Raw genomic sequence first — 13,741 nt, forward strand, 5'->3', positions numbered from 1 at the left:
CTCAGACCCTGACTTTGCCAGGACGGCTCGTTTTGCTATTCCAGCCGTTTCTGTGCCTTTATTGCATTTCATGGTTTTTGCTCAAGCTTTTTTTTCTAGTTCATGGTTTTTGCACTTAGGATTTTCTTCTTGTTTGTTTTTTTTGCCCTAGCGTTTTTGTCCTTGTCTGCCTTGTGTTTTTGTCAAGTTTTTGTCACTTTTTACCTGGACTATTTTGCCATTTGTTTTTGTCCAGTTTGTTTACCTTTTCGCCACGCCCTTTTCCCTGGATTAAATCACTTTATTGGATTACTGTCTGTGTTCTGCTTGTGGATCCTTATCTCACCACACCTCCATCACCCCTAACAGCTTTACCTACTTATTTTTCAAATCAAACTGATTCATGTAAATAACTAACTATTTTAGAATATAACTGTAGTTGTTTTGATGAAAAATATTGAGATCTTAGTGGTCGGAATGATGTTTAAAAAAACGGAAGTCAGAAACGCAAGTGTCAATTTCAATTCAGTTAACTGAAATTGTTTGCTGGATGTGGCTCACACAGGTTTTTCAAGGTTAGCCTTGAAAGCTGTGAATATTAATTGAAATAATCATTTATATTCTTTCATATAAACACTAGTAGGCCCTACTTAGAAATACAAAGGTCTACAGAGCACAAACAGGGTATTAGAAATGATCATTTATTTTGATAGAGAACAGTAGATGTGAATGTCATTCAGTGCTTATTGATGTATATTTTATAATTAACATTGATTTTTCCTTCTTTGTGATGTATAAATGAGAGTTAAGATCAGCTTTATATTGCACAAATAAAGCCATTTGGTGAAACTTTGAAGAGTGTACCGATTTAACTGTTTAACCTAATTAGCATAACACAAATTAAATACTCATTTGCATAATTTGCTTTTACTAATTTTTCAAATTTTTTATTCAGTATACAACCATCTATGTGCCTGCCAATTTCCATGTAAATATCTTGAAAAATAGAAAAGTTATTAAGAAAAAAACCGTTTGATCTCATTGGTTAATGAGGCCCATTTTGGACCATGTGATCCTCATACAGAATATTACAGCAGCTTTCTAAAAATTAAGCTGTTTTTTCAATCTTTGATTTGTAATATCTGAAGAACGGTTAAACATTTTAATTCTGTAAAAAGTATGTTGTTCTGCATTCAATTCTGAATCCAGTGAGACCAAGCAATTTGGATTGAATTTGAATTTTCACCTCATATGCCTACTAGAAGGAACCTGGTAGTGTTGTAGTACTTGACACTGGTCTTGGCAGGGCTCGACATTAAAGACTGCCCGATTGCCCAGGGCAAGTGAAACATGCATTCGGGCAAGTGGGATATGTCCCCGGCATGCCTGACTGGGTAAGTTGGAACAAGCATATATTATGAACTAGCACCACAAAAATTAGGCTTTTTGACCTTTTATTTCAGTTCCTAAAAACATCCCTCACTACACATCCACCATTATGTCTTGGCTGTTTTCTTAGTCTTGGTTTCATTTACTGCTTTGCAAGTTATTTTATATACTCCCGCTATTGTAGTATGGTACGCATCCTGTTTATAGACCCCTTGTGCATGACATCATGGATCACGTGATAATTACAGCTGGGGTCAGACAGACACCGTCTTTTATGCAAGCAAGGCTTAATCTGTCTTCAACATGGTTAATTTTTGCACTGTTTTTGCTTGTTCAAACAGAGAAATAGATAAAAGGCATTACCGTCTCCCTGCTATCAAGAAAAACGTTAACAAATGGAAGCAAATGCTTCAAGAACAACAAGGAAATGAGTGGTTAAAGAATACGAAAAGAGGAGCTCAGCCTGAAAACTCCAGAGAAATTCACAATTGTATTTAAAATGTATTTTACAAAAACAGAAAGTCGAAAGTGAGGATGGAAGAGTTTGCTTAAGAATCTCGTGGGTTTTTTTTTCTGCTCACATTCGAGTTGGCTCCTTCATGAAAGTATTTGATTTTCTTAAAGGTGAAGCTGCTTCCTTATTCGATACAGAAAACCCAGATTGGTTTCAAACAACTCAGGCATAAACTCAACAAAGAGTGACATGCACGATAAATCCTGAAAAAAACAGAACAGATTAAGAGCAGAGAGAGCTGGAGCTTTGTTTCTGTTATCAGAGGAATACAGTCCTGTGCTATATATATATATACACACACACACACACACACAACCCCAATTCCAAAAAAGTTGGGACAAAGTACAAATTGTAAATAAAAACGGAATGCAATGAGGTGGAAGTTTCAAAATTCCATATTTTATTCAGAATAGAACATAGATGACATATCAAATGTTTAAACTGAGAAAATGTATCATTTAAAGAGAAAAATTAGTTGATTTTAAATTTCATGACAACAACAAAATGACAAAATGAGAAAAAAAAATCCAGAAAATCACATTGTCTGATTTTTAAAGAATTTATTTGCAAATTATGGTGGAAAAGAAGTATTTGGTCAATTACAAAAGTTCATCTCAATACTTTGTTATATACCCTTTGTTGGCAATGACAGTTGTCAAATGTTTTCTGTAAGTCTTCACAAGGTTTTCACACACTGTTGCTGGTATTTTGGCCCATTCCTCCATGCAGATCTCCTCTAGAGCAGTGGTGTTTTGGGGCTGTCGCTGGGCAACACGGACTTTCAACTCCCTCCAAAGATTTTCTATGGGGTTGAGATCTGGAGACTGGCTAGGCCACTCCAGGACCTTGAAATACTTCTTATGAAGCCACTCCTTCGTTGCCCGGGCGGTGTGTTTGGTATCATTGTCATGCTGAAAGACCCAGCCACGTTTCATCTTCAATGCCCTTGCTGATGGAAGGAGGTTTTCACTCAAAATCTCCCCATTCATTCATTCCTTTACATGGATCAGTCGTCCTGGTCCCTTTGCAGAAAAACAGCCCCAAAGCATGATGTTTCCACCCCCATGCTTCACAGTAGGCATGGTGTTCTTTGGATGCAGCTCAGCATTCTTTCTCCTCCAAACACGACAAGTTGAGTTTTTACCAAAAAGTTCTATTTTGGTTTTATCTGACCATATGACATTCTCCCAATCCTCTTCTGGATCATCCAAATGCTCTCTAGCAAACTTCAGACGGGCCTGGACATGTACTGGCTTAAGCAGGGAGACACGTCTGGCACTGCAGGATTTGAGTCCCTGGCAGCGTAGTGTGTTACTGATGGTAGCCTTTGTTACTTTGGTCCCAGCTCTCTGCAGGTCATTCACTAGGTCCCCCCGTGTGGTTCTGGGATTTTTGCTCACCGTTCGTGTGATCATTTTGACCCCATGGGGTGAGAGCTTGCGTGGAGCCCCCGATCGAGGGAGATTATCAGTGGTCTTGTATGTCTTCCATTTTCTAATAATTGCTCCCACAGTTGATTTCTTCACACCAAGCTGCTTACCTATTGCAGATTCAGTCTTCCCAGCCTGGTGCAGGTCTACAATTTTGTTTCTGGTGTCCTTTGACAGCTCTTTGGTCTTGGCCATAGTGGAGTTTGGAGTGTGACTGTTTGAGGTTGTGGACAGGTGCCTTTTATACTGATAACGAGTTCAAACAGGTGCCATTAATACAGGTAACGAGTGGAGGACAGAGGAGCCTCTTAAAGAAGTTGTTACAGGTCTGTGAGAGCCAGAAATCTTGCTTGTTTGTAGGTGACCAAATACTTATTTTACCGATGAATTTACCAATTAATTCATAAAAAATCCTACAATGTGATTTCCTGGATTCTTTCCCCCCATTCTGTCTCTCATAGTTGAAGTGTACCTATGATGAAAATTACAGGCCTCTCTCATCTTTTTAAGTGGGAGAACTTGCACAATTGGTGGCTGACTAAATACTTTTTTGCCCCATTGTATATACTGTGTATATATATATATATATTTTTTTTTTGTTATATCATCCACCTCGGGGCGGCACGGTGGTGTAGTGGTTAGCGCTGTCGCCTCACAGCAAGAAGGTCCTGGGTTCGAGCCCCGGGGCCGGCGAGGGCCCTTCTGTGTGGAGTTTGCATGTTCTCCCCGTGTCCGCGTGGGTTTCCTCCGGGTGCTCCGGTTTCCCCCACAGTCCAAAGACATGCAGGTTAGGTTAACTGGTGACTCTAAATTGACCGTAGGTGTGAATGTGAGTGTGAATGGTTGTCTGTGTCTATGTGTCAGCCCTGTGATGACCTGGCGACTTGTCCAGGGTGTACCCCGCCTTTCGCCCGTAGTCAGCTGGGATAGGCTCCAGCTTGCCTGCGACCCTGTAGAAGGATAAAGCGGCTAGAGATAATGAGATGAGATGAGATATCATCCACCTCAGGTGGCACGGTGGCGTAGTGGTTAGCGCTGTCGCCTCACAGCAAGACTGTCTGGGTTCAAGCCCCGTGGCCGGTGAGGGCCTTTCTGTGCGGAGTTTGCATGTTGTCCGCGTGGGTTTCCTCTGGCCCATAGTCAGCTGGTATAGGCTCCAGCTTGCCTGCGACCCTGTAGAACAGGATAAAGTGGCTACAGATAATGAGATGAGATCATCCACCTCTAGGTTAAAAAAAAAGTGCTGTGTCATGACAGACCAGCTGCACTGATTCAGTTACAGGTTTCCAGGTCTGTATAAAACACCCACAACATACACACTAAACAATAATTTTAAACTCAAACATTATCCTGTCTGTCATGACGCAGCGCGGGTTTTTTTCTTTAAACCTAGAGTTGGATGATATAAAAAAAGAAAAGATATATATAAATATTCTCAAACACAGTCCTGGCACCCTATTGTTTTCTTCATACAAACTTTGTTACAGATTTCTATTTTATGATTTCTACATTATCGAGTAATGAACCTACAGTCTGAGAGAGTTCTACACAAACACACTTAACTTTACAACAGCTGCATGCATGTGAAATGGAAATAAATCGACTAAGGCAGGAAAAACTATTTTGAATAAAATTGTTATTGTCTGTTACAAGTAAAAGTAAAAAGTAACCAATAAACTTAATCAATAACCAAACTTCAACTCAATGTGTGATCTTCATTTTATGTTGCAATTCACAACTATTCTATGGTTTTCCTAAAAAAAATTGTACTCGCAAAATAGGGGGCAAGTGATAATATTGGGAGGCAAGTGGAAATTAACCCCCACTTGCCCCCCAGGGCAAGCGGGTTTAAAAGTAAATGTCGAGCCCTGCTTGGTCTCAAGACCACTTTTTGAAGGTCTCGTGTCGGAATCGACCACATTTTTACTTGGTCTTGTTTCGGTCTCGGACATAGACGACTCGGGATTTTATTTCAAGACCAGTCAAGAGCACAACTGTGGGAATATTATGATGTGGAAAAACTTCTGATGATCAACCCAAAATAATGAATAAGTGGGAAATAAATTTGAGGAATGCACACAGATAGAGTATGTTAAAAATATGTGGTAGGGCTCTGTTTGTTTTGCATGTCTGTGTGGTTTTTGGTGTGTTAGCTGCTTTTCGGTGTCACTTGATTCCTTGGTAGGGAGTAAAATTTTTGTCCCTCTCTTCAACATTGTCACCAACTATTCCAACAACACCATAAATAATAATAATCATGTCTGGACGTCATCTTTTGCGCATGAACAGAATGCATTCCTAACATTCTAACGTATTTGCTTAGTTCCGGTCAGATAAGGAGGTCGCATAAAAGTTATCGTTTTTAAAAGACGGCCGCAGCACACTGAGGTGCATCACTGCATAAATTAAAATATTTTAATCTAGGCTTTGAGTAATGGAAGTGGCAAGAAGTGTCACATCGCTGAAGGTGGAAAGTTATCCAAATCCAGAGCTATTTATTTATTTATTTATTTATTTATAAGCATATGGAAAAGACTGATGCACTTGTTATGAATATTTAATTAGGAAGTCAGGTCTATAGAAAGAGACATATACACTTGGTGGAGTTTATTACGGACACACAGTGTGTAGCTGCACTGTAAATATACCATATAGATGATTTCCGAGGTACGATTACTGAAAATAGCTCATGTTGCTGCGCACAGCTTGTCAGCCCTGCTTTCATAAGTGAAAAGGATGACCACAAAACCACCACGGAGCAGATGTTATTTGGGGTGTGGTTAATTATCAGCACAGCAGTGACACTGACATGGTAGTTATATGGTGCTGCTGTGAGTAATATAAGGCTCAGGATAATTGCTGTGGCTTAAAAACACAGTGCAAGAAGTCATTTTATTGACATGCTGGATGATGAACCACAGAGCTTTTTCCCATAGCCAGTTGGCAAACATATTTCATATCTCATTTACTCACTGCTAACGTCATCAAACAAAACTCTTTAATAACCTTTTTTTTCCTGCAGTCCAGTGACTGTCTTTCTCCAAAAAAGCACATTGTGTTTCCATGGGCCAAAATTGTTTTCCAGCTGTAAACTGGTGCATGGCACTGGTATAGACAGCCAATAAGATTTTAGTCTTCAGTGTTCCCAACTGGGATTGGTTCCAGCTTGACCCTGATGGATAAGCGCTGCCATGCAAAGGCAAACTGCAGTGTCTGCATATTGTGTCAGTGGCAAAAGGCAATAGTGAATAGATGATGCTATTGGACTGTCTTTTGCCACCGACACAATATGCAGATACTGCAGTTTGCCTTTGCATGGCAGCACGGTAGAGATAATGGATGGATGGATGGATGGATGGATGGATGGATGGATGGATGGCGGGTGGTTCCAAAGGTTGTGGCAAAACAGTGACAGACCCACCATGGTTTATTGAGGGTGGAGCATCATAGCCTGATACTAGGTGGGCTGGTGAACATAAGAACAATTGGAGGTATAAAGTTTGCCTCGTATCACACCACAACTACCAACAGTGGAAGATGAAATCTATCACATGCCTCCTGTGACACCATCGCAGATGCCTTCAAACCGCTCATGTATGTTCTCAGTCATCCAGGTCATTGTAAACCCTAGGTGCTAAAGAAAGCAACTGGACTTGCTTCCTTTCCAAATCCTTGAATACATTTCACCTCTCATCTGAAAGCCTTCTTCAGTTCTGTCTGACTAGTGGAGAGTTCCAGGTATTTATCCTCTAGTGGACCAAACGCAAACCTAAGGAGAGTCGTTGAGGTCACATGGGTCGTTGACACTCTCAGCCATCCTGTAGGTTGTTAGAGTCCCTGGAGGCCGGGTGTGAACGGTGTTAGCAGCCTAGAGGGTCGTTATGCTCCTCATGTAGCTGTACACACTCGGACTAGTGTCTGATACCCTCTTCTGCACAATTTGCTCAGGTTACAGTGATGGATAGGGCAGAATAATGCCTTGTTTATACTTAAGAACTTCAGCAGAGAGCAGGGCTGATTTTACTTTCTCTGACTTCATGGCCATGCATTGTTACGACATTGTTGGGATTCGATTCATCATCTCCTTTGCCTTTGCATGGCATCTCATCTCATCTCATCTCATCTCATCTCATCTCATCTCATCTCATCTCATTATCTCTAGCCACTTTATCCTTCTACAGGGTCGCAGGCAAGCTGGAGCCTATCCCAGCTGACTACGGGCGAAAGGCGGGGTACACCCTGGACAAGTCGCCAGGTCATCACAGGGCTGACACATAGACACAGACAACCATTCACACTCACATTCACACCTACAGTCAATTTAGAGTCACCAGTTAACCTAACCTGCATGTCTTTGGACTGTGGGGGAAACCGGAACACCCGGAGGAAACCCACGCGGACACGGGGAGAACATGCAAACTCCACACAGAAAGGCCCTCGCCGGCCCTGGGGCTGGAACCCGGACCTTCTTGCTGTGAGGCGACAGCGCTAACCACTACACCACCGTGCCGCCCCTTTGCATGGCATGGAAAGTTGTATTTATTTATTTATTTATTTTATCCCCCGCTGGCCAAAAGGCCTGAAGGGGGATTATGTCGTGGCAATTTCTGTCCATCCCGGGAAGGGTGCTCACTTTCTGAAATCAACTCCTCTCACAATTTTTGGAGGGATTTCACGAAACTTGGCAGGATTCGTTGTTATATGTCAGTAGTGCACATATTGTAATTTCGTTCAATTCACTCACATTTTACCAGAGTTACAGCCCTTCATCTCATCTCATTATCTCTAGCCGCTTTATCCTGTTCTACAGGGTTGCAGGCAAGCTGGAGCCTATCCCAGCTGACTACGGGCGAAAGGCGGGGGACACCCTGGACAAGTCGCCAGGTCATCACAGAGAGTTACAGCCCTTGATTAACAAAATTATACTTTGACAATTTAACGAGAGTGTGTTTTCCTTCTGAAATCAACTCCTCTCACAGTTTTTGCAGGAATTTCTCGAAGCTTGGCCTTATATGACGGTAATACTCATTTAATTTCGTTTGTGAAAATTTTACCAGAGTTTTGACCCTTGATTAAATAACTTACACTTTGACAATTTCATGAGGGTGTACGTTCTTCTGAAATCAACTCCTCTCACAATTTGTGGAGGAATTTCACCAAACTTGGCCAAAGGCTTTGTTATATGACAGTTATACGCATATTGACATTTTGTTTAATTTGGGCAAATTTTACCAGCGTTATGCCCTTGATTATTAACAAACTTGTACTTTGGCAATTTCATCAAGGTGTGCTTGCTTTCTGAAATCAACTACCCTCACAATTTTTATTATCCCCCACTGGCCGAAACGCCCGAAGGGAGATTATGTCATGGTGATGTCTGTCCATCTGTCCGTCCACCTGTCTATCCCGGGAAGGGTGCTCACCTTTCGAAATCAACTCCTCTCACAATTTTTGGAGGAATTTCACAAAACTTGGCAGGATTCTTTGTTATATGTCAGTAATACGCATACTGCAATTTCCTTCAATTCAGTTGCATTTTCCCAGAGTTATGGTATAGTTGCCAGCAGGGGATATTGTGCTGTCAGAGCACTCTTGTTTTTCTGTTGCATTTGCAAGTTAATTCATTATTAGCAGAATAATCTTCTGATGTCTGTCTAACTTTTTTTTTTAAAATCCCAGGTTCTTATGTGAACGGCCATCTCAATGGGTCAGGCGTGAAAACAGGACTTTTTGCAAGCAGTTGCAAGGCAGAAAGGCCTCGACGCTCAGCTCAGACTGACAGCGAATTCTCAGGAGAAGGACCCGTGAGAAAGAGGTGAGTACGATCGTTCAATGTCTCATTTCTAATGTTTTTCATCAGCACCATGACAGAACTGGCGAGCCCTTGAGCTGAGTAGGAGTCTCTGCATTCCATTGCTCTGAACACACTCAACTATTTCACATTGTAGCTACTCAAGCTCTACAGGCTTTTATCCGCAGCTGAAGGTTAATGGAAGCCTGAATCGGCATGTGTATTCACAGGAGAGAAACAGGGCTGCTCATGCTCTCATGCCTCTAAAACATCCGCTGCTCATTAAGCAGATCAGGACTGGATAATTGCCTGAGCATTGAGAGTTTTGCACTGGGCTCTTCATGCTTACACTCACCTTTGGTACTGCCAGATATTTGATCCCGTGTCATTACCATGCACAGATGAGCTACAAAGGCACACACTCACACCAGAAATTTAAAAATAATCCAGAATTCAAAAATAAATGTTATTGTTAATGTAATAAAAATATAGTACTCTGGTCAAGTGTGCAATCCATTGCAAAGCAGTGAATAGAACGAGGGGATTTTTATGTACGGTAGTTGTTTCCCGTTCTACATCCAGTTGCACTCCTGATCAGACCGTGCAAGTTCAGAGGTGTGTGATCTGTACAGCGTTGCCACAGTGTATTTGAATGGTGTATAAGGAAATGTGCAATAATTGTACCATTAATGTCATGGTGTATACAGTAAAGAATAATTTTTAAAAAGCGTGAGGGGAAAAAATTGACATTTTGCTGAAGTCGCTTCATCTCACGCTGAAAAAATGAGAAAAATCCAACCTTTAATTGAAATAAATTTATTCAGAGAAAACAAATCCCTCATCAAAAATACATGTACTACTATTATTGCCGCTCCTGTACCATCTAGACTTTGTACACCCTTCCTTTGCCAGTAAAACAGCACCGAGTCTCTCCTGTAACATTTTATGAGGTTGGAGATACAGAGCAGGGCATCTGAGACCATTCCTCTTTACACAATCTCTCCACATCACCCAGGGTCCGAGCCCCTCTCTCCTCTTCAGCTTACCCCACAGATTTTCAGTGGGGTTCAGGTGAAGGGACTGAGATGACCATGGCAGAAGCTTGAACCATTTTTGCGTTGATGTGAACATATGCTTCGGATCATTGTCCTGCTGAAAGATCCAATGACGACCCGGTTTTAGTTTCCTGCCAGAGGCAGCCAGATTTTGGTTTAAAGTGTCCTGATATTTCATGGAGTCCATGATGCCATGTACCCTAACAAGGTTTCTAGGCCTTTGGAGGAAAACAGCCCCAAAACATCATAGAACTTCGACCATAGTTTACAGTTGGGATCAGATTCTTTTCATTATAGCCATCCTTCTTTTTACACCAAACCCACCTTGAGTGTTTATTGCCAGAAAGCTCTATTTTTGTTCCATCAGACCATATAATATGGTTCCAGTCAAAGTTGTTGTAGCGTTTCGCAAACGGCTTTTTTTCTGGCATACCTTCCAAATAATCTAATAATAGTGAGAAATTATTTTCAGGTTGGAGTGTATGGACCTCTCAACCTGTCTCTGGGAACACCATTGAGAGCATATCCATACAGTATATGGCAGCTTTAAAATATACGTGGTTGAGTAAGGCTCAATGACCTTCTTATTCCCTAGAAACACTCGGACAAATTGGACAAATCAAAACACATTCTCTTTCAGTTGGCCCCAGGAAACACGACATGGACTATTTATACAATCAGCGTATATGTGCGATTGGGATAACCAATAACTATCATCCAGTCAGTCCTAGGAAACACCATAGGACTATTTATATGATCAACGTGTGTGTGATTGGGATAACCAGATTTCAGACCTCCAGATGGAAGAAGAGAACCCAATGTACTAAAAAAAAATATCTTACCTTCCATGTGGAGATCCTGGACATGAGCCCCCAAAAAACTAACCAAAAAAAAAAAAAATCAGAACAGCCTGCACCAGTTTCAAGCATGCCAAACATATATTTCTATCACCACCTTGGGTGTTTATTGCCAAAAAGCTCCATTTTTACCTCACATACCTTCATACCTTCAAACTCATACCTTCCAAACAATCTGTCAGCATGGAGGTGGTGTCTGATGGTGGTTTTGGAGACTCGAAAACCCCAAGATTTTACTTTTTCTTGTAATTCACCAACAGTGATCCTTGGGGATTTTTTTTTGCCTCTCTTCCCATCCTCTGTTTGTGGGGGCAAAACAAATTTTGTCCCCACTGTTTGTGGGGGCAAAATAAACTTGGGTTCTCTTCCAGGCAAGCTTGTAACAGTTCCAGTTGGTGTTCACTTTTTATTATTGCCCTGACAGGACATAGGAAATGAACATTTTCAGGCGAGTAGCTATTTTTTTAAAATAACCATTCCCTGCCTTATGGAGGTCAACACACTTCTCCCTCATTTAGTTTGTGTTCTGTTATCTTTCCCATGTTGATGGATGACCAGCCCTGTGCCTGAAATCGCTCACTCGTTCACTACTCCCTACTCCCTATATAGGGAATTATTATATAGAGGATTATACAGTGCCTTGCAAAAGTATTCATCCCCCTTGGTGTTTGTCCTGTTTTGTTGCATTACAAGCTGGAATTAAAATGGATTTTTTGGGGGGTTAGCACCATTTGATTTACACAGGATGCTTACCACTTTAAAGGTGCACATGTTTTATTTTGTTTTATTGTGACACAATAATTAAGATGAAAAAACAGAAATCTGGAGTGTGCATAAGTATATCCCCCCCCCCAAAAAAAAAGTCAATACTTTGTAGAGCCACCTTTTGCTACAATTACAGCTGCAAGTGTATAGGGTATGTCTCTATTAGCTTAGCACATGTAGCCACTGGGATTTTTGCCCATTCCTCAAAGCAAAACTGCTCCAGCTCCTTCAAGTTAGATGGGTTGCGTTGCTGTACAGCAATCTTCAAGTTATGTCACAGATTATCAATTGGACTGAGGTCTGGGCTTTGACTAGGCCATTCCAAGACATTTAAATGTTTCTCTTTAAACCACTCCAGTGTAGCTTTAGCAGTATGTTTAGGTTCATTGTCCTGCTAGACCATGAACCTTCGTCCCATCTCAAACCTCTGGCTGACTCAAACAGGTTTTCCTCCAGAATTGCCCTGTATTTAGTGCCATCCATCTTTCCTTCAGTCCTGACCAGCTTTCCTGTCCCTGCAGATGAAAAACATTCTCACAGCATGATGCTGCCACCACCATGCTTCATTGTAGGGATGGTGTTCTCAGGGTTTGTGCCACACATGGCATTTCCCATGATGGCCAAAAAGTTCAATTTTTGTCACATTTGACCAGAGAATCATCTTTCATGTGTTTGGGGAGTCTGCCACATGCTGTTGGGCAAACTCCAAACCTGTTTTTTTTAAGCAATGACTTTTTTCTGGCCACTCTTCCATAAAGCCCCACTCTGTGGAGTGTACGGCTTAAAGTGTTCCTATGGACAGATACTCCCATCTCCACTGTGGATCTTTGCAGTCCCCTCAGCGTTATCATTGGTGTCTTTGTTGCATCTCTGATTAACACCCTCCTTGCCCGGTCTGTAAGGTTTGGTGGGTGGCCTTCTCTTGTCAGGTTTGTAGTGGTGCCATATTCTTTCCATTTTGCTATAATGGATTTAATGGTGCTCCCTGGGATATTCAAAGATTGGGATATTTTTTATGACCCAACCCTGATCTATACTTCTTCACAACTTTGTCTCTGACCTGTTTGGAGGCTCCTTGGTTTTCATATTGCTGGTGTAGCAGAGTCAGGGTCCTTCCAGAACAGGTTGATTTATACAGTCATTATGTGACACTTTGATTGCACACAGGTGGATCTTAATCAACTAATTATGTGACTTATGAAGTGAATTGGTTGGACCAGCTCTTATTTAGGGGTTTTATACAAAAGGGGGTGAATACTTATGCACACTCCAGATTTCTGTTTTTTCATCTTAATTATTGTTTGTGTTACAGTAAAACAACAATTTTTACCTTTAAAGTGGTAGGCATGTTGTGTAAATCAAATGGTGCTAACCCTCCAAAAATCCATTTTAATTCCAGTTTGTAATGCAACAAAACAGGACAAACACCAAGGGGGATGAATACTTTTGCAAGGCACTGTATAGTGAGCTCATTGGTAAATTCCAGAAACGCTTTCGGACACTACTCCGTTGCGCTGGTATTTACGTCATTACTGTCGCACAATTAAAACGTGCCAGATCAGTCGACTAGTGGGTTTTCAAAATAATAAATACATGCATGTATTTTTGTGATAAATCCATATTATACTGAACATATTTCCCACATTAATAAATACAAAGTACCTGCATATTTCTGTTCTTTTAAATCAAGGCTGAATACTTTCTTCCTTGCCACTGCCTTTTATTAAATCAAATTTGAGACTTTTAATTTGATTTCTTTCAGTGCAACCGCAATGCATGATGGAATATATTGCTTGGTTAGTGACCATCGGTTGTACACTACTTTTCGTGATGCATTGTGGGATACTTTGAGTGCACTATATAAGATGTAATAATCCTTGTTATCGTTTCAGACAGCACTACAAAATGGCGTCCTTGCTACAGTTAGGTCCATATATATTTGGACACTGACACAAATTTTG

At 41.1% G+C, this 13,741-nt stretch overlaps 1 protein-coding gene across 3 annotated transcripts in view; it reads left to right on the top strand.

The window, feature by feature from the left end:
• The window catches only part of jarid2a (jumonji and AT-rich interaction domain containing 2a), a 172,544-nt gene that overhangs the window by 60,490 nt on the left and 98,313 nt on the right, over positions 1-13,741 (top strand). For all 3 annotated transcript variants that reach the window (XM_060921353.1, XM_060921354.1, XM_060921355.1), the window contains exon 3: positions 8,992-9,127. In XM_060921353.1, coding sequence (XP_060777336.1) covers positions 8,992-9,127 — 136 coding nt within the window. The remainder of the gene's footprint in view (positions 1-8,991; positions 9,128-13,741) is intronic.

The sequence above is a fragment of the Neoarius graeffei genome, chromosome 5 (genome assembly GCF_027579695.1).
Source record: "Neoarius graeffei isolate fNeoGra1 chromosome 5, fNeoGra1.pri, whole genome shotgun sequence".
Taxonomy (NCBI): domain Eukaryota; kingdom Metazoa; phylum Chordata; class Actinopteri; order Siluriformes; family Ariidae; genus Neoarius; species Neoarius graeffei.